The following is a 27,635-nucleotide window of genomic DNA, read 5'->3' as shown; positions in this document are numbered from 1 at the left end:
TCGGGTATAAGTAGAAGCCTGAATATCTCTCACATGAAACAACAAATGGGACAGCTTCATTCCAGTCAAGACAAGCTAAGAATATTTTTGAAAAGGTTTGCACCCTTAAACTTTCTAATTTGGTAACTTGAACCCTAGCTCAAGGTTTTCTCAGAAATAAAACTTCAGAAGACAAAATACAGACAAATCATTCCCTTTGTTAGCTCACATCAAACTTCATTCCTCTCTTTTATAACAAATAGATTTGATGCCTCACTAGGTAGATTCTTCTCAGAAAATAACTATCCTGTTCAAAAGTTAACACCCCTCCAGACATTAACAATAGAAATATCAAAGACTGTTCATGTACTTTGGATTTAGACTTGATGTCTTTAGAATCTGGATTTTTTTAATATATAACACTGACTACCTCAATGTTCCTCTGTACATGAGTAAGTAAAACAGCAATTAAAACTCAGCTGACAGCACACTAAGGCAACTGAATCATTACATGTTCTTCTATAAAAAGGGTCTTGACATTACAAAAGGAAGAGTTTGACACGTACCTAGCCAGTCACGTTCTAATTTGTCCATGCAAGCCAGACTAATAGAAACTGAATTTAAAAGGCTAACGTTATCTTGGGGGCAAACACCACTTACCTGTGTTTGATCGTCTTCTGATTCCAAAGTCCCAGCTTGAGGTAATATCGACTGATTGGGAATATACATAGCCCTGAGTCTCACCGTTGCTCCCCTGTGTTTCTGAACCACTCTCCCCATATGCTGACGAGGGATTAAACTTCTCCAGGTCAACATCGTGATCTATCAGGACCATTTCACACATCCCTGTGTCATCACTGGTCACGTGTGACTGCCGAATATGAGCAAGTATAATTGTTGGGTTGTCCAGGAAAGCCATTCTGTCCACAAGCCCACCACTTCACTATACTATCTTCTCTCCATCTTGCTTCACGGACACATGTACCTAGAAATAGAATGTACACAGTATTTTAGAAAAAAAAAGAAAAAAACAAACACAAAAAACCAAAACCCTTATTCAAGAAGGATTATATTTTGGAGGCACAAAACCTAACTGACTCAGTTTTGTGAATTGTTTTAATTCTGCTCCAGTTTATTTAAGTTACACTGCTTGCTGAGAGCCACTAAAGAACAGTGGTTTTGGAGGACAGCTGGAAACCTGAATCCCAAGACAACAGAACACAGACACCTACAGAAAGGCCCCATTACTCTCCAACAAATGGCTGCTATAAGGCAAAATATTCCATGTACTACACATAGAAGGATGGAGAGAAAATACAGATAAGAAACATCTGTCCATTCAAATTAATACATTTACAAAAACAGATAGGGTTTTGAATTTCTTTTTACTCATCATAACAGTGTGTTACTGTTTTTCTTCTGCCTCTACATACCAACTCCTTGATTACTTTATTATAGGTCCTCTTCAGGTGTTGTATTTCCAGGAAAAACTTTAAACATGAAGAGATTAGTATCTCAGGGCAGAATATTGAGCATCTGCTGCTGCATGCCACTTCATACAGGGCAACTGTTGTAATACAGAAAAAGCTCTATGATCATATACCACACGCTTGAATCCTTAAGCACTTTAACAACAGTAATTGCCACTTATCTAAAATATTTCATTCAGAGTACTCAAGCAGCCTTACAAAACAAAGCAGGGGGCAAAAAAGGAAAAAAAAACCCTAAACCACAGAACCCAAACCACACTCAAACTGTTACCCTATTTTACTGTAGCTGTGGATTTATAGTTATGTTAATCTAATTCAAGTCTGGGCTGCCTCTGAAAGGGGCAGCTCCATGCTCCTGTCTGGCCCTGGTCAGGTATTTCCACCACCTCCCAAAGGCTGGTGTTAGCACTGGTGTAGCTGTGAGGTGAGCTGGATCAAAAAAATGACCTGCTGAAAATAACCTGAAAAAAAAGAAAAAATTACTGATTTTCAGGCTGATCAGTCTGCCAGCGAACAGCTGCCAGAGCACCAGTACCAACACAACACAGGCAGCAGGAATATCAAAAGACAGAGGAGAGCCAAGGGTCCCCTGTCAGCAGTGGTGCTCACAGCCGGCCCAAAGCCACTGCGAAACCTCAGCCTGAGGAAGGGGGAGCCTGGTGGGGCTTTAAGTCTGAGCTCACAGAGAGATGCAAGACTAGATGTAAATTCCAGAAGTTCAAAATCCCCACTGCTCTTCTAATCACTTGCATATCCGAGAAAAAACCCCAACGTTTTAATACCAGTTATAGAACTAGATGTGTTTATTTAGTATTTTGAACATAGAAACAACAACAACAAACCCCCCTATCCTTGCTGTTTGCAAAACTTCTGTCAGCGAGAAGAAAACATGAAAGGAAAATAAACAATTTTAAATCACACAAAGCCGTATCCCATGACAATCTGGGAAAGGCAGCTGGCCTTTTCCTGGCAGATTTTAACAGAAGAGAGGGAAAGAAAGCACCAGACAGGCTTGTTCCAGGACCAGCAAACACATTTCATCATTTCCCCTGTACGGTTCCAAGGGGAGAGGTGTATTAACATATAGAGCCCCACGGAGCAGCTTCTGCATTTAAATAGTTGGAAGCAAAAGTAATACTTTATTTGGCCACTCATCTAATCATGACAAGAGCAGAATTTTGAAGGTGTATTGTAAGTTGCAAACCCACCATCCCTACCCGTGTCCTCCCTACCACCAAACATCAGCATCCACTAATTAGAACATTCAATAAACAGAGATTTACAACCTTCATTATTTTAGGCTTGCTTTGCTCCCTTGGCCACAAATATTGCCATTTTTTTTTTTCCCCGAGAGACTGCATCCTTTCTGCTTTAAAAAAATATAGACAAATTCAAAACTATTATATTAAACAACAGACCCAGCAGCAAGAAGGAATTCAATAAAAGAATGGTAGAGAAATAAAACTGACATGCTGCTTGTTATTAATACACTACTCCTACCATACATTTTAATAAATTATGCTATTAGCTAAATATGCTCCATCAGTATCCTTGGAGATATTCAAAACCCAAGTGGATAAGGCCCTGAGCAACGCGCTGTAGCCGGCCCTGCCCGGCGCGGGGAGGCCGCGCCATCTCCAGAGGTCCCCGCCAGCCGCAAAAACGCTCCGACTCCAAGCTCTATTTTTTATTTTCTGACTGTTTCCATTACAGAAAGTAGGCCTGCCCTCCCTGAAGGACTCCTCATTGTCCTCAAAGCGAGGGGCCATAAGGCAAATCTCCTACCATAAGGCAACCGTCGCCTGGCTATAATTTACGTGTTAAAGGCCTTTAGGCCCGAACAGTGTGACTAGTACTGTGAGGCCTAGAGAACAGGCACCACTACGTACACAGCATATGGGTATTTTAAAAAGTGCACTGAGAACATTCTTTAAACTTAATTATTTACACACCGCCTGTTAGAAAAGGCCATGCTTACCTGCAAGCGGCGCGAACTTGTTTAAATAAGCAACTGCCTCAGGCTTCTAAAAGGTCTGCAAACTCCCAATCAAAAATTACTGCTGCCCCATCAATGTGTCATATAAATGTTGGCATGTTAATTGTGTATTTATAAGATTGTTAATGGTTAGTTAATTTACCTCCCACACTATTATTGTACTTGAAATGATTTAATGTCTGCTAAGGGAGTTAACAACATGTAACAGCAGATGCGAGAATTTTACCTTTATACTCTGCACCCCGACTTCATGCTATTAGCAGCCCATGTGCTAAATTACCCAAGGTTCGTTACAATTTCACATATGCAAACACTCTTCCCATAAACATGAAGAGTGAAAAATTGCCAGAAATTCTATTTCAAACTCTAAAGTTTATTACACCTTTTTTCTTCCTCCTCTTCAGAATTGTCAAAAGGACACATCAAAGCTAATTTCTCAATAAATTAATGTTAACTGGAAATTCTGTGAACAGTTAACACCCCTCAAAAAAAAATAGGAAAAAAGTCCAGACCCCAAAATTCAGTTCTGATTTTTATGCCATATTTTAGTAGTTGCTATATATACAATTCTAACTGGTCCCTCCTTCTGATAAAGGCAAAGCGTGATGAGATGGCACAGCCCTGGTCTGAGGAACAATGACCTCCAATGAAGTAAAAGAATTCAGAGAAGCAAAGTTCAATTTTGCAAACCCTTACGTGAATACCCTGAAGCCTCCATGTCATCAGTTCCAGCAAAATCACAGGTACGAGATCAATTTCTAGCTGTACTGAGATTTGCCAGCATACCGCCTCCTCTGCACTCCTCACACCCACACACGATTAGCACATCCACATGTAGCAGCTGAATTTAACGGAATTCAGGGACTTCCTGAGCATCAGCAACTTATACATTCTTCAATCATAAACAAAAAATAAATGTTCTTTTAATACTTGCACTATATAAATATTATTCTACTATTAAATAAAGCACTTTGCAGACAGCTGTCAAGCATACCCTATGCAAACACTAAAAATGAGAAGAGCAATGTGAAACCTACGCAACCTTAACAGTATTTATGTATGACATGATATACGGGTTAGCGTTAGGATGATATACTGCCTGATGGCAAACACCTTCCGTGATTCATCGCACAGGTGGACAGAGCTGAATCAGCCCTTCACTTTCTTCTTGATCTTTATTATTCATCTGTCTTACTTTCTGCGTATTATCTAATCAACACCCTGGCTACGAACGCCCTCTCTCACCTTCTCCTTGGTCTCATCACTGTGTTACTGAAGTGCCCCCGAGACCATGGGGAGCACAGCCCCCCATCAGTCTTGTGCAGCTAGAGAACATCCTCAAAGGTGTAAAATTGCACCATCAAGAGGCTGAACGACTTGCCAGGTTTCACAGGAACTCTGTAGTAAAATCAGACAGCTGGATCTCAGTCTACTATTTTTATCAGACGTATTCCTCTTCCAGTAACCCACTGCTATATTTATGGCATCTATAGAGTTTCACAGCAAGGGAAGCATGGCTGTTATGCAGATCAACCTCATTCATAACACGGCGTACAATAAGTAATGCAGAACGTTCTAACAAATTATTCAGCTCCCAGCAGGTGACACAAAGGTCTTGAAAAGAGGATATGTAGTTATACAGGCTATACCTTAAACACAGAGGTGAACACATCTGCATTTGGGGAGGCAACTTCTCTATCACAACATATTAACTGTTCTTGCGACCCCCCCGCTTACCTGATATACTGCGTTTATTTAAATAAAACGATTTTCTCATCTTCCTCTTTCCTCAGAAAAAAAAACCCATATGTATCCCAAAACCCAGTCTGATTTATATTTGCATGTTATCCCACATCAAGCGTCAATGAGATATCAAAGCGAGTGTGAGATAAGGGGAAAGGACAAGCTAAGTACACACCTCTTGTGATTGCCATCCTTCCCATCCGTCCTGCCAACCCACCACACATCAGCGCAGACAACAGCAGACGCAGCTGGAAGCGCTGCCGTGCTGCTCCAGTGCTGGACCACACCGACTTGTGGGGCCACAACCACGTGTCAACCTGTTCTTACCGCTATTTTCAGAGGAAAACGTTTGACCTTGAGCATGCAAAACACTGAGCGCAGGTTGCCTTAGTTTTGGGAAAACACAGTTATTTTGCATTGAATTTTCTGGTTTGTTTTAAATATACACAGTTGAATTTGACAAAATCCCTCCCTATTACCGCCCAGCGCAAGGCGGCTCCTCACTGCACCGGCAGCCGAGCCCGGCCGTGTTTCACTTCCACGCCTGGCAGCGGCGGGGCAGGACCCCGAGTCTGCCTTCCACGGCACCCCAGCCCCGCACTCTGCCCCTCACCTGGCAGGTTCCTTAAACACTTTCTGGCAGAGCTATGGATTTGCTTGGCAAAGTCAAACCAATGGCAACAGGCACAGTTCCCTGCACCGCACCTGCCCCTGTAAAGAGTTCACAGACACCAGGTTAAAGACTCACAGCTCCCCCAAACACAACCTGGCTACCACTGGCTCGTCTCCCACTTCAGGACGGTGTTTCCAAAATCGCAAGCCGCCGTCACCTTTTCGTGACATGCTGCAGCTGGTCAAAGTACAGGAAATATTCTCCACGCAGAAAATTTTGGTATTTGTGTCTTCCATGCTTCAAAATATATCACGTAAAGCACACATGGAAATTTGGTCATAGACCTCTAAATACGCTAGAATAAATGATAAAAAGCGGAGAAAGCTGTAAGCAACTAAAGAGGTTCTGCTACAGGAAAGAGCTACAACTTTGAAATTCTATCAAGTTTAATGAAATAATTATAAGAATCCTTCAGTTCAAACAGCTAAAAGCAGCTGTAAATTCTCCACAAAACTCTCAAGACAATTCCTGCAAGGTTATTTTGCTCTCTAAATTATAGAAGTAAAAAGTGAGAAGAAAGAAAAAGATTTCCTCTCTCCTATTCTGCAAAGCTGCAGCTCTTTTTTTTTTTTTTTTTAGAAGTAAATATGTTTAAATTGACTGTCATCCTTAAGGAAGTAATAAACAATTAAAGCCCTATTTGAGGTAAAATATTCCAAAGAAAGATGCAACTTCCGGAAGGTACAAACCTGGATCTAGAACAATTACTAATAATCTCAAAATACAGCAGGCTGGAAGAATTATATAACATTACGGGTCACCTTATCGCTCAAGGGCTTCCATAGTCCCTGGACTTAAACACCTCTCTGACTGTAGCTCTTTAAAGGGATCTTAAAAACGAATGAAAAAAACGTGGAGATTAGAATAAAAAATTTATTTCCCTCCCCCACGCCATATAAACTGGAATAAGACAGTGCAAACATACTTCAAAATTTATGATTCAGGTTATACGAAATAATTTCACAGTTAACTTCTGTCTGCAATTGCAAAAGAAACGGTCCTGGTTATCTACATTTGCAGCAGGACAAATAATCAAAACCCTTGAACGCCAGACAGACTCCTGTGCACGCAGGATAAAGGAAAGCGAGCCGCAATATATGAACATCCAGGTTTATGTTTCAACAAAAGCTCAAGTGCATTTAAGAATGAATACTTATCCAGAGAAGCTGTCACTCATGCTTTGGGTCCTATCATTAAAAAGGAAATAATCATTTAAAGTGGCGCTCTCTCACAAGTGAAACTGGAATTTGAAAGTTAACGATGAGAAAACACTACATTACACACAACTTCCAACAAATTATTTGTTAGTTTTCAAACCTGTAAATCAATTTGGCATTAGCTATGTGTTTCTCTATTTATGAACTGCTTGGAATTTGGCTGTATTTTTGTTGTCGTACAAATCAGGATGCAAATTATACCAACTCTAATTTTTTAATTATTGAGCTTTAGGGAAGGAGAGAATATTGGAGTATGTATGGAAACTGTATATTCTCCTCTGTTTCCTGATCTTGTCAAATCTTCATTTAATAGTAAACAAGTTGATTCTCAGCTAACTTGAGCTATCTTGCATCAAGATTTTAAGCAAATAAATAAGTATAAAAAATGCAGAGATTATAAATTAGGGCAGACAAATCCGTATCTAGACTCATGCCTGCAAAGAGCATTCTATCAATATAGTGAAATGCTAATCTCCTAATTAACAACCTAATTAGGTAATTATGGCTTTGCAGAGGGATGCCTAAATGAAATATGACAACATGGTCACCTCTTTATATGGCACCTGTGGGCCCTTTCAGCTGTCACTGCAAAGAGTGCAATATCAATTTGAACAGATGACAAAGTGTTGTCATTTTTCATTCCGGTATTGTGCTGACTGGTTTGGATAGAAGCAGTTTAGAAAAGCGGCATCTTGCCTGGTTTTTGCCTAATCTAAATACGTGCAAACATTTTGCTTAATTTTTAATGTCTATGATGATGTTTATTTTTTCATACTGGCTAGCAAGCATTACCCAACACACACACTGCATCTGCAATGTCACACTGGGATGACCCACCACACTGGAATCCCTATTACCTAATTTCACAGCATGTGCTCATGGGAACTTGCCACCCAGAAAAAACATAAGTAATTGAGTTCATTTTTAAGGCTTAACTGCTGATTTTAAAATAACAAACCAAACACAGAGTACCTTTTAAATAACACATTACAATTTCTGTTTTATTTTTATTCCAGAAGTGGGGAACAGCAGTCGCTGTCCGTGAGCGGGTGAAGCTGACTGCACTTTTGCTGGCACAGAAAGCTGGAAAGGAACACTTCCAACAATGGCACTGCACTTTTACACAGAACCACGATTTTTCACTCATATGCCTAAAATGACTTAAAGACAATTCATTGAGCTTTAACATTCCTAAGATGAACAAATAAAATACCCACTTGTGAAGAGGTAGATAAAAGCGTAGGCTCGGACTGCTCAAGTATCAGACTAGAACTTCTACTTTGGCTCTTCTCATTGTGGTATTCAAGAGCCTAAAAAACCCCACGAATCTTACAAACACCTATACAAACTTCAATCTTAAAAAAACAAACAAAACAGAAAGCTTCAACATTTTACCTTTTTTTGCCTGTACAATATTGAGAGATGCCGCATTGGTTGGGTTTTCCTGAGCAAGACTCACTAGCTGTGCCCACGCCCCAACCAGCGAGCGAGCAGGGAGGATTCACCCACTGCCTGTCCTTCACTCACACAGCGGCTTCGCAAAGCCTGCCTGGGTGTGCTGAAGCCAAACTCGACTGAAAGGTGTTTTAAGCACGTGAAGGTCCACAGCATTAACGAGCTTGCTGTGGGTGCACCAGGACAAAGCCTGGAGACTTGCTGCAGCTGGACTATGGGATCTTCAGGACAGAAGCACTGCAAAGTACCACGAACTTGCTCACGGGTCCTCAACACCGACGTGCAGCGGGGTTCATAGCTGGAAGCCCTGTCAGCTACCTGACCGCACCAGAAGCCCCACCTGCGTTCATCTGAGCCAGCTCACCAGTCTGCTCTCAAAACTCTCATACCACCATGCAACTGTACCATCAAATTTTCAACTGAAAATAACATCACTCCTCCAAGCATCTGATACAGATTCAGAATCATTTTTGTAAATTCCTGTCTTACAACAGGACTATCAGAAAAAACAAACATCAGATGTCACCCACTAGATATTTATCTTTGCTGGATAACTTATTTTTGTAGTTTAGTCTAAACTGGAATATTTTAGTGGTTTTCAAACACAAAATATCTCTCCCTGTAACAGTATTCCATGTATAGCTTTTCAACACGGTATCATGTTTCAGTCCTAGAAAAAATGTAACCACAGATTATCATGACATAACCTTAAAAGTATTTTATATGAAGAGTTCATTTTGTATACATCAACAATAAGAGTATACTCATAAATGTAGATTCTAAATCTACATGTAAATCTAAATGTAGACTGTAAATCTAGCCATGAAAAAGCTTACTGCAATGCATGCACACAGTGGTAAATGGGAAATGAAAGGGATACAGAAGAGTAGACTACTAGAATTTAACTCTTAAAACTCTCTTGTTCTCAATATTGATTTATTTTTTTAATTTAAAAATAATAATTCCTGGCAACTTTCCTCTATACTCCTAGTTTAGTTTACCAATGCTATCTCTAATTCCCTTCTACAGTTGTTCTCATTGGAGCTGACGACAGCTCAGTGTTTATTTTCTTCCTTTATATATCCTGTAGCTTTTATTTATTAAACAGAAGCATAGACAAAAACAAATAGTTTCCTATTTGACATTTCTTCAGTTTGTTGCTATTCTATTTCTGATTGCATGAAAATATTTTTATTGCGTAAAAAGGATGATCATAATCTTATTTTTTCATACTATAACAGGGTGCAAGCTGCTTCTGACTTCACAAATGCTCATGAGGATAATACCTACTTAAAAACTCCCAAGACTCCAAGCCCCTTCGGGACTCTACGACAAATGTCACTGGACAGATTCACATTTCTTCAGCAACAGATGAATCTCCCTTTCCCCTGGCTTTTAATTTTTGTCTTGACAAATGTTTGGTCTGTCTCCTTCAAAAGCACACACAACGCATTCAGGGAGCTTTGCTTTGCTTTCAGAATAACTGATTTAGACAGAATACTTCTCGAGCAATAAGGAAACGAGGTAGGGATTACCCTTGTGCTGTCTTGTATAAGAAACTGAGCTTACAGACAATGAACAGCTAGATATCACAGTTTCATAAAGCTTCTCAGCAAACACACACACACAATTAATATTAAAACGCATTTGTTAGAGGCAGTCTGACAGAAAAGTCCTCATTTGGTCACTTCTGACAAACACAGAACTGCTGCTAGCAAAACCTAAGACAGCAAACTCGCTGCCAGGCACATCTCAAGCATGAGGCAGTGTCACACCCATGAACCACCACGATACCAATGACACAGACAGTTTGCAGCACCGATGCCCCTGCAAGAGCGTTCTGTCTCTGGAAGGGCCAGCACTGCTACATTTCTGCTCCCAAACCCCCACACCCCAAAGCTCACAGCCTGACCCTTCCAGCAGCTAAAAGGGAAGAACTGGAGAAAGCAGGAGCTCTCCCTGCCCTTCCTCAGCAAGGGCCACTCGTCCATCTCCAAAGCAGAGTGCCAAAGAGAGCTGCCACGTGGGCGATCTGCCGGTCCTGCACAGGGCTGCGCTGCTGTCGGGGGTGTGTGACTTCCATCCTGCTTATTTGCTGTCTGGTCTGTTCATATAACTGACCTTCCAAATGCAGGGGTCTATTTTTCACGCTCACAGCTTAGGAAGGTTGGGAAAATTCGTGCTACAGAACGCATAACAAACAGGTTGTTCTGCCACACCGCTTCACCTGCTGAGCCCTTTGCTGATCAAAAGGGAAACCCACATGAGAACTCAGCTGTCAGACACCTTTGTTACTTGTTGCAAATGGGTGAAACAGTTAAACCAATAAACAGATGATGAAAGGGTGTAATAAAGAAGACACGACTGAGAAAGAAGTGTACTATATCGGTACTAATTCACCACTTAGTTATTTCTGTACAAGTCTATATGTAGACAATGATCTCATTTTTTTTTTAATCTAACCTAAAAAAGTGTCTGGGAACAGATTTGCTCTGAATTGAAAAAATAACTGAGATAATTTAATTCCTAACCTTGCATCTACCTGATAATCCCCTGAAACCTCAAACAAGGTAGAAAATACTCAGAAAATCCAAGCTTGGCTCTAGCATTTCTTGTTTCAACAAACACTAAACTTCCACTAACACTGAAATTAACCCGTCATTTTATCTCCTAGAAACGGCTTCTCCCTCCCTCATCGATATTCCTGTAGTGCGAATACTAGTTCCGATTACCACTCGCCACGCACGTGAAAAAATGAGAACATAATCCAGCTACACATTCAATCGTGATCACACTAAAAGCGCTCATCTTGCCAACGCCCAAGCAGTCACGGCAATAACCTGCAGGCGGTCAAGAGACAAAGTTATGAAGTGCACAATCAGTAATTCGGATGACGTGCCAGCACCAGGCCAGGAGAGCCCCCCGGGCACACTGCGGGCCTCCAACACACACCAGGCGTGGAGCGTTTCCAGCGCAGCCCCTGGAACTCCCGTGCCTCTCTGCCTGCTTTACCGCACGCCCATCTCCGAGTTTTTAGCCACACGTTCCACTTCCCTATTTCTCCCTTCAGTCTCTACTGTCAGGTGCTCAATGACCTGTTCCGTTTACCCCCACAGCAGCGCCTCAGACTGCGCCCGGCTCCGCAGAGGGCCGTTACTCCTGCCCGGGAGAGGCAGCCGCCCGGCGCAGGCAGGCCCGCCCGCCGACACCCGGGGAAGCCTCGGGCCCTTTTGTTCTGGGGAACACCTCCCCCGTACCGTAAAGGCTCACGCCTCGCTATGACACGTTACTTCATCCCGCGGATCTACCACAGACTTTCATTTGAAGAAACAAAGGGCAGATAACAGCAGGGAGCGTCGCTGCCTCGGTCAGCCAGCGGGACGCCCCTGAGAGCCGCCGGGCCCGCTGCCGGCCGGTACCGGGCAGGCACCCCGCAGCCGGGCCCCGGGCCAGCCCATCTGCGACACCCGGCCGCGGCGCTGGGACGAGGACCCCGCACGCCTCCGCACTTACGGGCTTCGCCGCCGTGGCGCTCCGCGGGGCCGGGCCGGGCGCCGCCGCCTCCCCGCCGGCGGGCCGGGGCAGCCGCTTCCGGGGCCGGAGGACTCCGCGGAACGGGGAGCGCTGGGCCGCGCCGCGACCCGGAAATACCGCCTCCGGATGTGACGTCAGCGGCGCCGGCGCGGCGGTGCGCATGCGCGCGGGGTCGCGGCGGGAACGGAGCGGCGGCGGTGGGGCCCGGCCGGGCCGTGGTGGTGCGCGGGTCTCAGGAGCGGCACCGAGCCCGGCAGCCCGGCCCCGTGTCCCGCGGGGCGCTCGGTGCCTCCGCGACCGGCTGATGTCGCGCTCTGCCCAGCCGCGGGTCCGGGGCTGCGGCACGGGCGGCAGCGCCGGTGTTTGCCGCCGGGAGCCTCCGCAGCGACGCCGTTATAAGTTGCACAGTTAAACACGAGCCGTTGGTGACGGACTTTAACAGAAACATCCGTAAAATCTCTTGAAACGTCCGAGTTTTTAATGAAGGAACTGTGGTAGTTACGGCTTTCCTTTCGGTTCCTGCTCGTGGCCCATTGGCCGCGCCTTTGTGTCAGCCCTTTCCAGACCTGCTGCTGCGCTCCGCCTCCACAGTGTCCCGTGGAAATAATGAGACAATATTGGTTCATTGCTCAGCAAACCACGGCCTGGCAGTCTCTGAACAGCTGTACACAGCAACAAAAAGCACGCTGTAAAAGGGATGGTACAGGAGGGCAGTGAAAAGCATCACGCAGATGCCACCAAAGGCACCTGAGTGGAGATATGTCTGCGGCGCTGTAAAGAGCAGGTGATAATGGCTGGTGTCAGTGGCCGAGCGAAGGCAAGGAGCTGGAGCTGCTCTGGCAAACGTCAGGTCACGGGCAGCGCGAGGCCGTAGCCATGGGGCACAGCAAAGCCCAGAGAACCGTTCCCCAGCAGTCACCTCGCGCTGGAATTACTTGACTCGGCCTGATAAACCAATAGAAAAAATAACCCAAAGAGCAGCTTTCTGCTGGTTTGGTGAGAATCGGATCATCATGGGGCGAGACGCATACCAGAGCTGGCGCAGGGACGCACCGTCCCGTTTGTGTCAGTGCCAGGTGGCCTTTGGAACTGCTCGTCTCTTCTGTGAAGCTTTGCCCTCAGTGGACAAATGCAAACTGACCGGTGAAATATCCAAAACAGTAGTAATAAAAAAGATCTTTGTGGTAGCATTCTTAATAAAGCTGGATGACGCTAAGAACACAGTTGCTCAGACCAGAAAATGGTACAGTAATCGAGAAGGAAGATAATTAGAATTTGAATGAACATGCTAATTGCTTGGAGGGACAGTAAAAGCACAGTTATGTTAACCAGCAGGATTCCACAACAGTTGAACGTAACCCCTGTGAGACGCGGTTAAGGGCTTCAAATCAGACAGGTGACATCCAAGTTACGGTCCTGAGTGAGGGTACGATGATGGTGATGTCAGCCGTGATTGAGAGGAGCGGCAAGCAGAGGCCAAGGAGGAAGATTAAGAGCTCTGTTTTAGCCACGCTGAGCCGGAGGTGTCAGCCGCACATCCAGGAAACGCCAGCGAGACGAGGATGAGATTTCAGTTTGGACATGGCTTCTGTCAACTGAAACTGTCCGTCACAGATGAAGTACGTACAACAAATTAAGTATCATTTTAATTGCTACTGTGGCTCTATCACCATGCTACAGGTGGTTTTCCCTTCCTTGGGAGGTCTCTGTAGCAGTAGTTTTGTTTCACACTACTCAAAACGTGAAGAAAATTGATCAGAATTCACGTAACTCCCCCTATGTGTTTGCAGGGGGCAGGTGTTCTACATAGGATCAATTTGGGGGTGGGGTGTGGCAATCATCTAAAGGTAACCCCTTTATAGCATGACAGTTTAATTATTCCTGATATATATTTTTTTTCTCTTCACGTTTTTGGCAGTCTGTGCACATGTGCAAAAAGGGAGTTGAAATAAAAATCTGGCTTCCAAAGCGGCACCCGTTAAAGCACAGCTCGCTGAGCCAGAAGACCCTCTCTGAAGGCTCTTGCCTCCTCACAGGCCTTGTCCGCGAGGAAGCGGCCCAGGGCACGGCCAGACCACCCCCGCGCGGGCCTGGGGCCTCTCCATCCCGCACCCCGTCTTCACTACACGGCCCAAGCTCCCGGCTCCGGGGCGAGGCCAGCCTCCCGCCAACACCCGGGCTCGCAGGCGCGGTGGGCCGGACCCGGGGGCCGCTCCTGGGCCGAAGCCGGCGGTGGGGGCGGCCCTCGTCTCCCGGCCCGGCCGAGCCGAGCGGCGCCGGGAGAAACGCGAGGCCTCAGCCCCGGGGTTACCATAGCAACGGAAGGGGCGGGGCCGGAGCGGCGGTCGCCCCCACCACGTGACTGTTCGAACAGCCCAATCAGAAGTTTCTTAGCCGGGGGGCGGGGCCTGCGGGGGGGCGGGCGGGCGCGGCACCGCCCCGCGCACGCTGAGTGGCCAGCGCCGCCGCCAGCGCCCGCCCCCGCGCGCTGCGGTTGGCCGCCGCGCCCGCCGCTCCCGGCAGAGGCCGCCCCCCCCCGCCAGCACCCCGGTGAGCGCCGCCGCCGCTCGGCCCGGCGGGAGGGCGACCCCGCGGAGCCGGACCCGTGAGGCGGGCGGCCTCGGGCGGGGTGGCGGCGGCGGCCCCGCCCGGCGGGGAGGGCCGGGGCGGGGCGCGGGGCGGGGCGGCGCGGCGTCCCGCGGGAGGGCCGGGGCGGGGCGCGGGGCGGGGCGCGGCGGGCTCCGCGTCCCTCTCGCGCGCGGCCGCTCTCCTCCTTCACAGGGTGACACGTCCGCGGTGAGTGAGTGGCGTTGGCAGGCTGTCAATCCCTCACCGGAGCGGCCATCAAACAACATAAAACACACGCGGGCGCCGGGCGGCGGGGCTCATAAATTCCAGCGGGCCGATATTTTTGCACGTTGCTTTGCAGAGAGTGTGTAATTAATTTTTTTACAGTTCTTCCCCCCGTTATTTCCGCTCTTTTCTTTGCACAAGTTCAAACTTTTGATTGCTGCTGGTTCCCCCCCGTTGCACAGACTTGGGATCGTTTGTTATTGTTGGGGGGGGAGGGCGATTAATTTTTTTTTTTTTTTTCTCCCCTCTGTGTTTTCTTGGCTTTTTTATGTTGCAGTTTGGGGGTGGGGGTGTTCGCCTGGTTTGTTGTGGTTTTTGCTGTTTGCCACCCTCCTAACTTCTGAAGGATTTGAAAGCGAGCTTTTTGATTTTGTATTTTTTTTTTTTTTTTAATTTTGCCTTTTTGCAAAGAAGATTTTTGGACAAGTGGGGAAAGACATAAAAAGCAACAATAAAAATAAAAAAGGAAAAAAAAAAAAAAAGGTTTGGAGGAAGATTGTACCAGGAAAACTGCAAAGAAACCTTATCAACTCATTTATCCAAGCCACAAAGATGATGATGATGAAAGAAGATTGTAACTAAAGAAGAGAGTGATTTACTGCTCTGGGAAGGAGAAGAGAGTGGAGTAAACAGCTGAGATCCGGTCAAAACACAAATACCGATTTTTTTTGTTGTTGTTGTTGTCGTTGTTTTGTTTGGCTTCTTTTTTTTTTTTCCCCCCTTTCTTTTTGGTGTGTGTGTGCAAGAGCGCAATAAGGAGTCAGGAACTGCGGCTGACTCCGGGAGCGGAGCCCGCCCGGCGCCCGCTCTCCCCCGACGCCCGGCGCTCCGCCCGGGCCGCGGCCGGCGGCATGGACGATCAGTCCCGGATGCTGCAGACTCTGGCCGGCGTCAACCTGGCCGGGCACTCGGTGCAGGGGGGCATGGCCCTGCCTCCTCCCCACGGACACGAAGGGGCAGACGGCGACGGCAGGAAGCAGGACATCGGCGACATCCTCCATCAGATCATGACCATCACTGACCAAAGCCTGGATGAGGCACAAGCAAAGTTGGTTTCGTCTAATTAAACCTTGTCTTTTTTTTTTCTTTTTTTTTCTTTTTTTTCTTTTTTTTTTTTAATGTGTGTGTGTGGTTTTTGTTTCTCTCCTTCCTGCTCCTCTGCGGAGAGCCGGAGTCTCACAATTAGAGCAACTTCTTGGTGCCGTAGGAGAAATTGCAAGCAGCCAAGGCAGAGCCAAAGTTGCTATTTAATGATTTTAACAAAATAGATAATAAATATAGAAGCATGCGATGCTTGAGCCGTCGCTCCGGTGCGCGGGAGGCTGTGGCTGAGCCCTGGCCGTTCCCGCTGGGCACTGTCCGCCGGACACCGGCCTCAGAGCCGCTCTGTCCGTCCGTCCGTCCGTCGGGCAGCTCTGCGCTCTCCTTAGGAGTGCAACTTTTTTCCCCCCTCCTTTTTCTTTCTTTTCTTGCCCCCCCTCTGCCCCCGAAGTGGCGGCAGATGAATTACAAACCTGACAAGATATTGGGGGGGGGGGAGAGGAGAGAGAAAACCCCAAACAAACCAAGCCCCCGGCTGTTTGAAATCACAGTAAATACAAAAAACAAAGCCCCCCCCCTCCAATCTCCTTAATAAATCAGTTATAATATCGCAGCGGATCGTACCGGGGACAAGGTGGGTGGGGGGGTGTTGATTTATACCCCTCGGTCGGGCGGTATTTGCACAAATGTAATTCGGTGTAAAAGTCAGAGGGAAAGAGACTCGGCAGCCGGTTCCGCGGCCCCCCTCCGGTTCCTCCGTCCGCTAGCCCCGCGGCCCGGCGCCGGGAGCCACCGAACGGTGGCTCCCGGCGCCGGGCCGCGGGGCTAGCGGGCAGGGAGTGAGGGGGGACGAAGACGACAAGCCGGGTGATCCTTCTCGGGGGAGGGGGGGGGAGGACGCCATGTTGCTGAAAACACCACGTTAACCTCTTGTTATTCTTGTTCTCCTTTCAGGAAACACGCACTGAACTGCCACAGGATGAAACCCGCCTTGTTCAGCGTCCTCTGCGAGATCAAGGAAAAAACAGGTAAGGGCCGCCCGCGCCGCCGCAGCCATCTTGAGCCCTCCCTTCCCTCCGCGCGCCGCTGCCCGCCGGCGGGAACGGGGACGGCCCCTCTGGCCGCCCCTCACGCCGCCGTGGCGGGGGACGCCGGTCGCGCTGCCCGGTGCAAACCCGGACCGAGCTGAGGGAACCGGCCGGCCCCGTCCCGGTAGCCCAGTCAGGCTGGTTCGCTGTGAAATGGCGCGGTGGAGAATCCCCCGCCGCTCTCCTCACAGCTCCGGAGGTGCCCCGTTAGCACCCGGGCTGCCTTTTTTTTTTACCGTCAGGACACTTCTCAGATCTGTGTTACCTCACATAATTTTTTTCTTTTTTTTTTTTTTCCCCCCCGGGATGCGTAGCAGGCAGCGGGGACGATAAAACTTTGTGAGGGTGTGTGCGCTGCCCAGGTTTGGGGAGAGCAAAGCTGAACCCCTGCAGAGGGGGGGAAGGAGACTTCCCCAGAGACCCTGAGGAATGCCAAGTGATGGATGCTTTGACCCCAGATTTGTGTAGTGTGTGGAGAAGCTTGAGTTGCTCTTGGGCGAGGATGTTTGAAATACCAAAAATTTTCATCGCAAAAGGACAAAAAAATATTTTTTTCTACACTAATACGACACTAATAAACTTTGCGGGTTTTTTAGAGGCATTTTAGGGTTTTTTTTTGCTTTTTTTTCACATCACTGAATTTACAAATTTTTTTAAAGAAGAAAATTTGCAAAGTATTCTACTCTGTATTACGAGAATAAGAATATTATGATCTGGCTTTAAAAAGAAATATATGCATTGGCTGGCTTTTTAGCTACATTTGACACTCTATCACATTCCCCTTAATTGCACAGTGAAAAAATAAAATACTATAGACAAACAAGCAACGTGAAATCATTGCAAATCTCAGCTGAGAAGCGTAAAAGCGCACAGATCTCTGTAAATTATGGTGCTCTATGTCCAAGGGTTTCTTTGCTACGGGGGATCCACTTCAGTTTCTGCTGACAGCTAAGCACTAGGGTATTGACTGCGTTGTGAATATTAAGATTGATTCTGCTTTATATTGCATTATATTACCCGGGATAAGGGGAATGATCCCCCTTCTGCCCTCCCTCCCCACCTGCCTGCCTTTTGCCTCGATCAGCCCGTAACCCCTTTCTGTCCCTCTTTGGCTTGCGTTTGTTTCCTGCCTTTCCCTAAACTTTTTGCCTGTCCTGCTCCGGAGCCAGCCGAGCAACCTGCCCTCGATGTTCAGACATTTTGCAGCAGGCAGATTTCAATTAAGAAGGCAGGCGTAGGTCCTGCGATCACTTTATTTGCAGAGGGCTTAGCCTCACTGTTTTGAAAGGAAAGTATAGTCAACCACATGTCAGAGGTGAGCCGCGAAGAAAAACCCAAGTCCTTTCAGCAGCGGGATTACTGGCGGAGGGTGTTTGGTGAGGCCACCGCCGTCTCTGAGGCGAGAGGGAACCTGACAGGAGACTTTGGTCTGAAATGTTTTGGGGTGTTTCAGTGATAACTCGTAAGGTGGGATCCTGCCTTTGCGCTGCAAACAGTCGAGCCAAGTTTGCAAGTTATCTCTTTTGTGAAATCGCTGAGAACCAACAAAGAGTGAAGGCGTCCGTCTGCCCAAAGGCAAGATCCTGCCATCCCGGCAGCACGGGAGGGACGGGATTAATGCACCGGGTGATTGATGGAGGTGAATCCACACCCCCACCAAAAACTGTTCCCGGAGGGGGACCTTCAGTCAGGGCCTCCCAGTTGAGACGGAATGTCTGTGTAGGCTTTAGTTAGCGTGCTGAAGCAAAGAAAACGTGAAAGTAAATCCTGGCATATTTTCTGTAAGCTGTTTTCATAGGAAACGGCTCAAACAGTTCTGAACTGGAAGGGTGAACGGTCTGAGATGCAATTAAAGCAGAGGTGTCCCCCCCTCCCCCTGGTACTCCGCATTGTCTTGTGGTCCGAGTACTTAAATACGCCTGCAACTGGGTCATGCGCCGGTGTTTAATTCTTTTTAATCAGAACCAAAGTTTACCTCGGTGTTGGCAGCGGGAATTGCCGTGATGGCTTTATGAGGAGGAGGAGAGGTGAGGAGGGAGACTGTAGCCTATACATAAAGTGTAATTGCAGTCATGTCTGTTCTGAAATAACTAATGCAATATTTAAGTCATTTTTATATTGAATTATGTATTTTTTTATATTTTAGTAGTTTTCAGTACAGTCAGCCAGGATTTCGCGAGACTGGTCTTAGAGAACATGTAGAGGAATCCTCAGTTTAGGTAGAGCAACTCTGTTCCTTTCCCACAAGGGTTAATGAATGCATCGCATTTTAAAAGCCTCTCTCTCTGTCTGACTTGGGGTTAGGAGCTGAAGATTTATTTTTTTTTTCCTGTGAGGTATTTACCATGTACAAAGCAAATCACTGAGCTTACTGAATTTAGCCTGACATTTCTTTTTTAACATTTTAACATTTTCAGAAGTGCTGCATAATAAATTTCAGAGCTTTACAGATATTAATAGATATGTGCATTCTTAGAGGCAACCACAAGGTAGCATGGTTTTCATAAAGAAACTGCCACTTATTTCTTTAATTAGTTCAAAGAAAAATGATATCCAAAGTTCTACTGGAGCCCTTCTAATAAAATATGAAGATAAGCAAGTGAGAGTCTATTGACTCTGTTTCGTTGTATTTTACCCGTTCTCTGAGGTGTCTCTTGGAAGTGTTAAAGTTGCGTCCTTAATGCGTGCTCACATCTGTTGCATACCTGCGTAACAGTCTGTCTCCTTACGCGCCTACCAGTGGGAATCAGAAACTGATTTGCGCCTTAGTTTTTTTTAAACAGCTCTTTTTTACTGACTAAAAATCCTTCAGATTTGTAATTTGATTAAGCCTGCATTAGGACGTTGCTATACCTGAAGTACTGGTTATTCTCATGGAGATAGAAATGAAAATATATTAATTCTTACAGTCTTAAAATGGTTAGGGAATCGCAATTATTTCCCAACGGAATGACATATTATTAGGTCCTGGATTGTGTTGATAGATGATTTGGTTTTTTGTCTTTAAGAATCATTTGTATAGGTAGGAACACACATTTATAAAAATGTCTGAATGCGTGTGCGTATATGCATGCACGTAGACATTTATTTATTTATTTCTGTGAGCCCAGCAGAAACAATGATAGCTGCCAACCAAACCCTAATTTACTGTCACCACAAACCCTAAATAGCATTCATTTACTAGTAAAGCCTAATGGCATACATGATGGTTTGCCAGATTTGTGGCCTTTGTGAGGCTTATAAGCAAGACTGACTTGGGAAGATCATAAAACTTAATGAACTTCTCGACTGCAGGAGGTGTCCGCAGGGGAAGAGAAAGGCCTGCTTGGCTGGTTGGGCTGGTTGAACTATTTTTTATGTCTAAAGAGAGAGGAGGAAAATGTTCATTAAAGAACGGTCTCCCCTCGTGCAGAATTTTGTTTTAAGGAATGAAAAATAAATAGGTATGAAAACCAGACAGAGAGTGACGTTAGCCACGGGGTTAATTTCTTGCTGTTCCCAATGTAAGCTAAAACCTTTATTTTTATTGCTACAACTGTAAATAGCCATATGATGCCATTCCGATGATTAAAGGGCTGTATCGTGCCCTTACTTACTGCAGAGCTCCTTATTGATGAAAATGGCCCAACTCATTTAGGAACGCCCCTTGTCAATATGCTGCGAGATCTGTGCATCGCCTGTTCGGTAGCTCGGCTGAGGAGGACTTGGGTTTTGCCTTGTCTGCTTGCAGAATTTGTAAATGTTAACCCCCGTCTTCACTGTGGTTATTTAAAAATCAAATCACAGGACTCTTCCCTTGCATTACACAAATTTCAACTTTTCAGTGCTTGTAAACTATCATTTAGTGCCAACAACTTGCAATAATATGTAATAAAACGCAATCCTAGCAATCCTGTCTGAGCATTAAAGAATTCAAATGGAACAATGAAGTGGCACTGATGATAGGATACATATATATATGTGTCTGTGTGTGTGTGTGTATGTTAGCTGTTTTCTAAAGATCAGCTGTGATGTTATTGTTATTCAGTTCAGCTATTTAAAATATTTATGTGCAGTCCTGGTGGTTTTTTCAAGCTGCTAAATACATATTTTTGATTTACCCTGACTACATATAGAAGTGAACATTGTGTATTTATGTGCATACATCTTCAGTTTAAATTGGTTAGCTTTTGTTTCCTTTCTCATGCTTCAGTATCCCAAGATTTTTCACTGAGACATTGGTTATACTTTTGAATGGTATTTTTTTTTTAATTGTCAGCAAATGTATTACAAACGTTGACGTGCAGTAGAATGTTAGGTCATTTTCACTGTCCTTATGGCAATGACATCGCTTTTCTTCATAAATGTCCTACTAGGAAAAAATAAATTGAATAAAGTATCTTGATTGTCATTTGGTCATCTGTTTCAAACACATTCATTATCAAAATTCTCTCTCTGTGGTGGATTTCTGACAGGGTACTTCTCTGGTTAAGAAAACAGGCGGCTTTGGTGGTTATTTTCACTAGAGAAATTCACGATACTTTGTCTTAAAGAACCTGTAAGTGCACCGTACCTTTAGACCTTACCATTGTTAGTGCTCCTTGCTGTATTTAAATAACAATCTTCACCTTGATTACCAGGATCAGTTTTTCCACATCTTTTTTTTTTTTTTTTCTCCCCGTCCGTGGAGGATAGATTTGGACCTACCTGTCAATACTAATTTAAGTAGGAGCAGGGATTTATTTTATTTTATAGCTATTTTTCAAGTCCTTCATTTTGTTTTTGAATTTGACAGATTTGCTTGCTTATCTGAAAATACTAAATTATATGAGTTACTGTGTGGTGTATTTTAGGATGCTTGTTGTAAGTTAAGGAATTTTTGCCTTCAGAGATAAATTATTATAATAGCATGTGGATGCAAAAGAGGCCCTTTTTTTTTTTTTTTACAGGATTTAACACATTTATCAAGCTCTATTCCAACAGCTTTCAATGAAAAAGTTGTACGATATGGGTATTATGCTGTCTTTTTTCAATTTAAATATTGATTTGTGTGAAACATTAATATAATGATATTTGCAGTCTACCATAGACAAATATAAGCAGAATTAGACATACTAAATTGTTACAAATGTAGCGCAGTGTTTAAATACATGTGAAGGCTATATTAATAATTACAGAGTAGAGCGCGAGAGAGTCCGGTGTTTATCTGTCCTCAATTTTTAGACTGTTTTTCAATTCCTCGCGCGTCGTGCGTATGATGGTTCGATGAATATTTTTATGAATAGCAGGAATGAATACTGAACGTATGTACTCGGGAGTCCCAATGAGCGAGCCCCGAGCGGAGTTTCCCCGTCCTGGTATCGTTGGCAGAATTAGATGTAGCTGTTTGTATGCCGGGAATTGACACCCTGAGAAGAATGCTTTGTTTGTTTTCTCAGCAGTCATGTTTAATGCTATTCGCTTATCAAGGTGATCAGCATGGTTCAGATAACACATGCCTGACACAGCCTGCCTTTTTTCACCATCATGTTGACCTTTTGTCACATTTGCTTTTCTCTGGTAGGCAATTCATGTCTTTAAGTATGAATGGAGTAAATAGTTCACATCAATATTTAATATAAATTATTAAAGTTTCTGTCAGCTCTTATAGTTCATGCTTTTATAAAGTTGGGGTAGTTCATCAGCCGAGCAGATGAATTGTGCTTCTCAGCTGGACATTAGAGCTCCTCCATAATGCTGTCTGTACAGTGGAAGTAAACAGGGAATTAAATATGAAAGGAAATGAAGGCTGGTGCTTGAACTCTATATATTTTTCAGTAATACACGTTCTTCAGGAAGGCTCAAAGTACTAGATAAATATCCATCACAATTTATTTTGTTATTCCCATACTTTTTTTTCGCCTTCATGTTGCAAACAGAAATGTAGAAAACCCCGCTGGCCCCGGCATTTTCTTCTCCTCTTTGTTATTAGCCTCCTGTTAGTGCTCCAGCCCCCTTCTTGGGTTTAGGGTGGGTGTACCAGTGTTGGCGTTGGTTTGGTGGGGGTTTTTCCCCTCAGTGTTCTTTTTCTGTTTTTAAATATTGATGGGGAGCATTAAGATGATGAAGTTTCAGGTTTTTTAGTCCTCGTTTATTACATTTTCCAAAGTGACCTGTGATTGCAAGTAGATTCTGAAAATATTTTTTGAAGAAGAAATGGTCTGATGTCCAGTTGTAAGGGCTGTGGTGTGCTTAGTGCTTCAGGAACTGGATAAAAATAGCATGCTTTGCATGAAAGCATATAGTAAAAATCATTCTGCGCTTACTTTGATTTTATGCTATTTTAGGTATTTAACTTTAAATTCTTTTGTTAATGATGCGTTCAATGCATGTTGCACAGTCATATGAACTTGTAACACTGTATGAATCACTGAATATCATGCCTCCTACAAATCAATCACTCGGAAAGGGGGGTGGTTTTGTATCATGTGTTTACAGGTCAAAACCTTTTGCTCTACTTAAATCATGCATCAACATTTAAAGCAAATCTCTCATTCCTCATTGTCCAGCAGGTGGCTTTTTCATATATTATTTAATTTTTAATTATTTATTGTAAGTGGAAAATGGAATTTAATAATATTATCCTGATTGCATTTTTTAAAAGAGCGACGTTTTTTCAGTATGTCCTGTTGTGTATGACAGGGTCAAGGAAAGCATCTAGAGATCTTCAAGTATACAATCTAAATTAAGATTCTAAACAGGCATTACAGATGCTGGTAACTTTGGCAATTATCATTTTGTTTGGTGAACAGTAGTAAAACAGTGTGCGGTAAAAGTGTTTAGAGAGAGAGGATAAATAAATTGAACAGTTTTGCAATGCAAAGTGGTTTGTGGTGTTTTTGAGGATTTCTTGGCTCTTGCTTAACTGCTATTGTGAAGCCTGGAGCAGATTTTCCCATTGCTAATGCCCTAGAAGTATTAATTCACTTTGATATGCTAATTAGAGGGCATTATGCAAGAAATGAGATTAAGTGGCAGCATGAAGCCATTTGCCTGTCAGTAAATTGAGAGCTTTAGCATCAGGAGGAGCTTTGTTTTTTCTGAGTTTCTCTTGGTTTTGCATATAAATAAAATTGATTGAAAGGTCTAGAGAAGCTTCTAGAACATTGGTGGTTCTTTTTCTCCTTCTATGATTATTTAAACTTCATGTTAAAGCCTTTCTCTGAATATTAATTGATCTAATGGGAGATACTGAACATGAAGAATTTCATTGTATTCTCAGTTACTGTATCTTAACAAAAGGAAAGTATCAGAATTCTTTGTGTCATCTGATTTTTGTGGTATTATTTTAGATATATCTTACAGCTCTGTATTGTAACCCCTCTGCCTGCTAACCGCTCCTGTGCTCACAGCTCTGTCTGCGTGGAGGCATTTTTGCCAGTTCTGCTGGTTTTGGGATTGGGATAACGAGGGCCCGACCAGCTGAAGTCAGATGGCCGGCTTGGATTCCTGGCCGGTGGGGCCTTGGACATTTATCACCCCCACTCACTCACAGCCGTTCCCATCATTTCGTATGTAAATCACACATATATTTTCCTTCATTTAGGAAGGAAGGGTTGTAATATTGACCATAGATTTTATTCAACTGCCAGAAACTGTGTGAAAGTAACATTAAGGGATTGACTTACAGCCATAAGAGCGAGGAAATTTGGAGTTAATAGTTAAACTCTGCCCTTAGCTCAACTCGTTGAACCTATTTATTAGAACATATATGGTACGTAAGATCACTGCGCTGAGACCTCTGCAGTATGAGGACGCTCCAGGATGACTCAAAAGACAAGGGTTTCTGATTTAGTTCAAATTTTTCTGGTGGGTTTTTTTTTTGGTGTATGTGTGGTTTTTATTCAGCCTCAGAATTGCTTTACTACAGTTTTGTGGTTAGTTTTCTTTTTATAATACCATTTAAAAAAAAATCAGAGAAGTAATTCTGGAAATTGAACAAAAATTGATCAAAAAATAAAACCAAAACAAAACCAACCCAAGCCTCTCTAGTCCTCTTTGCCTGAGTGCCTGCAGAATGTTTGCTGTTTGTGTGCCCATCTCCTCCGCGGATCGTTGTCGCAAAGTCAATCAGGGGAGTAGTGCTGGAGTGACAGTGCTTGTTGTGAGCCCCAATAGTTATTTAAAAGAAAGGAAAAAGGATAAAAAAATGCCCCAGAGCTGCGTGCGGGGGCTGTTCATGCTAGATGCACATGCTCTCCCTGATCCCGGCAGCTGAAGTCTATCACTGTTGGGAAATTTTTAACGTGAACCACGTAAGACACAAACCACCGCGGTTTCCCCGAAGCCACAGGGGCTTTCACGTCAGCGCAGGACAACTGGCACGTGCGCTGCGGGTCCCTGCCCGCCGCCCCCTGCCCTCGGCGCCCGCGGGAGCTGCGAGCCCTCTCCATCCGCCCTCCCCGCTCTCCACCAACAAAGAGTCCGTAGCGCGGTTTTCATTTAAAGCGCGATGTCCCTGGTTGTCCTTAGTTCCCAAGAGCTCCTGAACCGGTTGGCCCAAAAAATCCGATGAGGAATTCATAATCCAAAAACTTTAGTTACTGATCATGGTGAACCATTTTGATACCGGAAAGAACAAAACAGCACCTGAAGCTGCAAAATCAGTTCTTCTTGCAGAAAGCAAAAGCAAGCGTCCCTGGTCTCCAGCTGCTGATCTTGAGCTTCAAATTCTTGAACAAAAGAACTAAATAATGGAAATGTTCTGTGGCCACCCTTCACTTTCTCGGTACCAATAGGCCCTGGCGGCGTTGTTTGGGGAGCAGAGGGTGCTGGAGATGAAAGCCTGGCATTCCTGGGTTTGAGTCCTGATGCTGCTGTTGACTTGAGGAGGAAGAACCTTCCTCCCACTCAAGTGAGGGGAGATGTGGTGACCTTGGCGGGAGCAAACCCGGGGCTCTGCCGCCGCCTCGCTGAAGTGAATGCAAGAGCTCGCTTTTCCCATCTTTTAAATGGGAATATTATCTATCAGATTTTTTTTTGGTGAAGTTTGTGTTAAATTGGTGCTCTGTGTTGAAAAGGAATAATTTTATCAAGTATTTGGTATAATTAAAATTGTTACGTAAGAAGTAATCTATTAGCACTATTTACAGTATCCACTATTCCAATCACGGTGAGCCTAAGTGGAGCCTTACCTCCTGGAGATGAGGAGATTAGGCTTTCCTTAGACTTCTACTTTTCTTGGCTTTAATTAGGAATGTTTGTTTTCTTAATTCATGGTTAGACCTCTGGCAAAAGGGTATCGGGGTTTTCTGACTGGGTAGTTAGTTTGCTTAGTACAGAAAGAGACTGTTTGCTCACCATAGATGGGGATCACTGCTTTTCTTTAGTGGTAGCTGTTCACAGGGAGGATGGCACACTTGAAAGGGTGTTTAAAGCACGCTTTCATATATTTGTTGATTAAAGAAGTGTGTTTTTAGTGAGGTTTGTAATTACAGAACACCCAAACGTTTGCTTATTTTCTTTCATGTGAGATGCCGGTTGCATGATTAACTGTCACTAGTAAGAACAAGTTACAGTAGATTGTGCAATGATTCTTATTTGACTTCAAGGATGTATTTATTACCATTTTTGAACAAATTATACTAACATGAAAAGTTGTGGAAATGATTGTGCACTAGATAAGGTGATACATTACAGGAGTGGTTGGGTTTATGGAGCTTTATGCCGAGGTTTTCTCAGAAATTATAGCACAGTCCTGTCACTATAAAACCCGGTGATACACTTGGTAATAACGTGCAGTGGAGGTATTTTTAGGATTTCACTTGTTATTCAAATAGAGAGGGAACTATCAGTCTTTCTACCTCATATTTCTTTCCTTTGTTGCACTGGGTGAAGAGGGAAGAGGGGAAAGAAAGCCCGCGGATGGCAGAGCGGGCGCCTGGGTGCGGGTCACTGCAGCCCTGCCGGTGCCACCGGCTCCGGGGCCGCGGGGCTGCCGAGGTCTCGGCGCTGCTGCGGCTCCATGGGCGCCGGCGCTGCTGCGGGACGGCGGGGGAGATTTTGCCTTCCGTACGCAGCTGGGGATTTTTTTTGTGAATTATTTCTTACTTCCTCTCCACTTGTTAGGGCAGTGACGTGATATCGATATGGAGCTTGGGAACTTATTGACTTGTTGGTTCTTGACCTTTTGACTGTGACCAAGTATAGAAATTGAATGTCTGAAAATTAAATGATAGACTCCATATACATAAATTCTTGGATGTCAGTGTATTACATGAACTAATTTCGGTTTACCTAAATTTATGGCATTTTGTGTTCAATAAAGGAAATATTTCTTCCTTTCAGTATACTGAGAGTCTAATAATATTGTACTTGCTAGCACTAAACAAATCAATTTCCTTTTACGGACTGATTATCATAACAGCTGCTGTTTAATCACCCTGATTGTTATGTAACTTTTAAATCTCTAATATTTTGGAGAGGAGCAAGCAGCATCGCTGTGGTGCGTAACAACGTGATGTCACTGGTGCTGGACCACGTGACTGCGTTTTGTGGGGCTCCAGCCTGGAGTTCTTATGTAGTTTGGTAACACCTAATGAGCTGTGA

At 44.6% G+C, this 27,635-nt stretch overlaps 2 protein-coding genes across 5 annotated transcripts in view; one reads left to right on the top strand and one right to left on the bottom strand.

Moving 5' to 3' along the window:
• MAPKAP1 (MAPK associated protein 1) overlaps positions 1-12,142 on the bottom strand; it is a 98,142-nt gene extending 86,000 nt beyond the window's left edge. For both annotated transcript variants that reach the window (XM_068414112.1, XM_068414113.1), the window contains exons 1-2: positions 12,067-12,142; positions 640-964 (exon numbers count right to left, since the gene is read on the bottom strand). In XM_068414112.1, coding sequence (XP_068270213.1) covers positions 640-898 — 259 coding nt within the window. In that variant the 5' untranslated portion in view covers positions 899-964; positions 12,067-12,142. The remainder of the gene's footprint in view (positions 1-639; positions 965-12,066) is intronic.
• A 2,676-nt stretch (positions 12,143-14,818) lies between these two features.
• Positions 14,819-27,635, top strand: part of PBX3 (PBX homeobox 3) — a 103,974-nt gene continuing 91,157 nt past the window's right edge. For 2 of the 3 annotated variants that reach the window (XM_068414065.1, XM_068414067.1), the window contains exons 1-2: positions 14,819-15,988; positions 16,936-17,009. In XM_068414065.1, the coding sequence (XP_068270166.1) occupies positions 15,792-15,988; positions 16,936-17,009 (271 nt within the window). In that variant the 5' untranslated portion in view covers positions 14,819-15,791. Of the gene's footprint in view, positions 15,989-16,795; positions 16,849-16,935; positions 17,010-27,635 lie in introns of those variants that run through there. The other variant, XM_068414066.1, reaches the window with a different exon arrangement.

The sequence above is a fragment of the Nyctibius grandis genome, chromosome 16 (assembly GCF_013368605.1).
Source record: "Nyctibius grandis isolate bNycGra1 chromosome 16, bNycGra1.pri, whole genome shotgun sequence".
Classification (NCBI taxonomy): Eukaryota; Metazoa; Chordata; class Aves; order Nyctibiiformes; family Nyctibiidae; genus Nyctibius; species Nyctibius grandis.
This window is presented reverse-complemented; position numbering and strand designations above follow the sequence as displayed.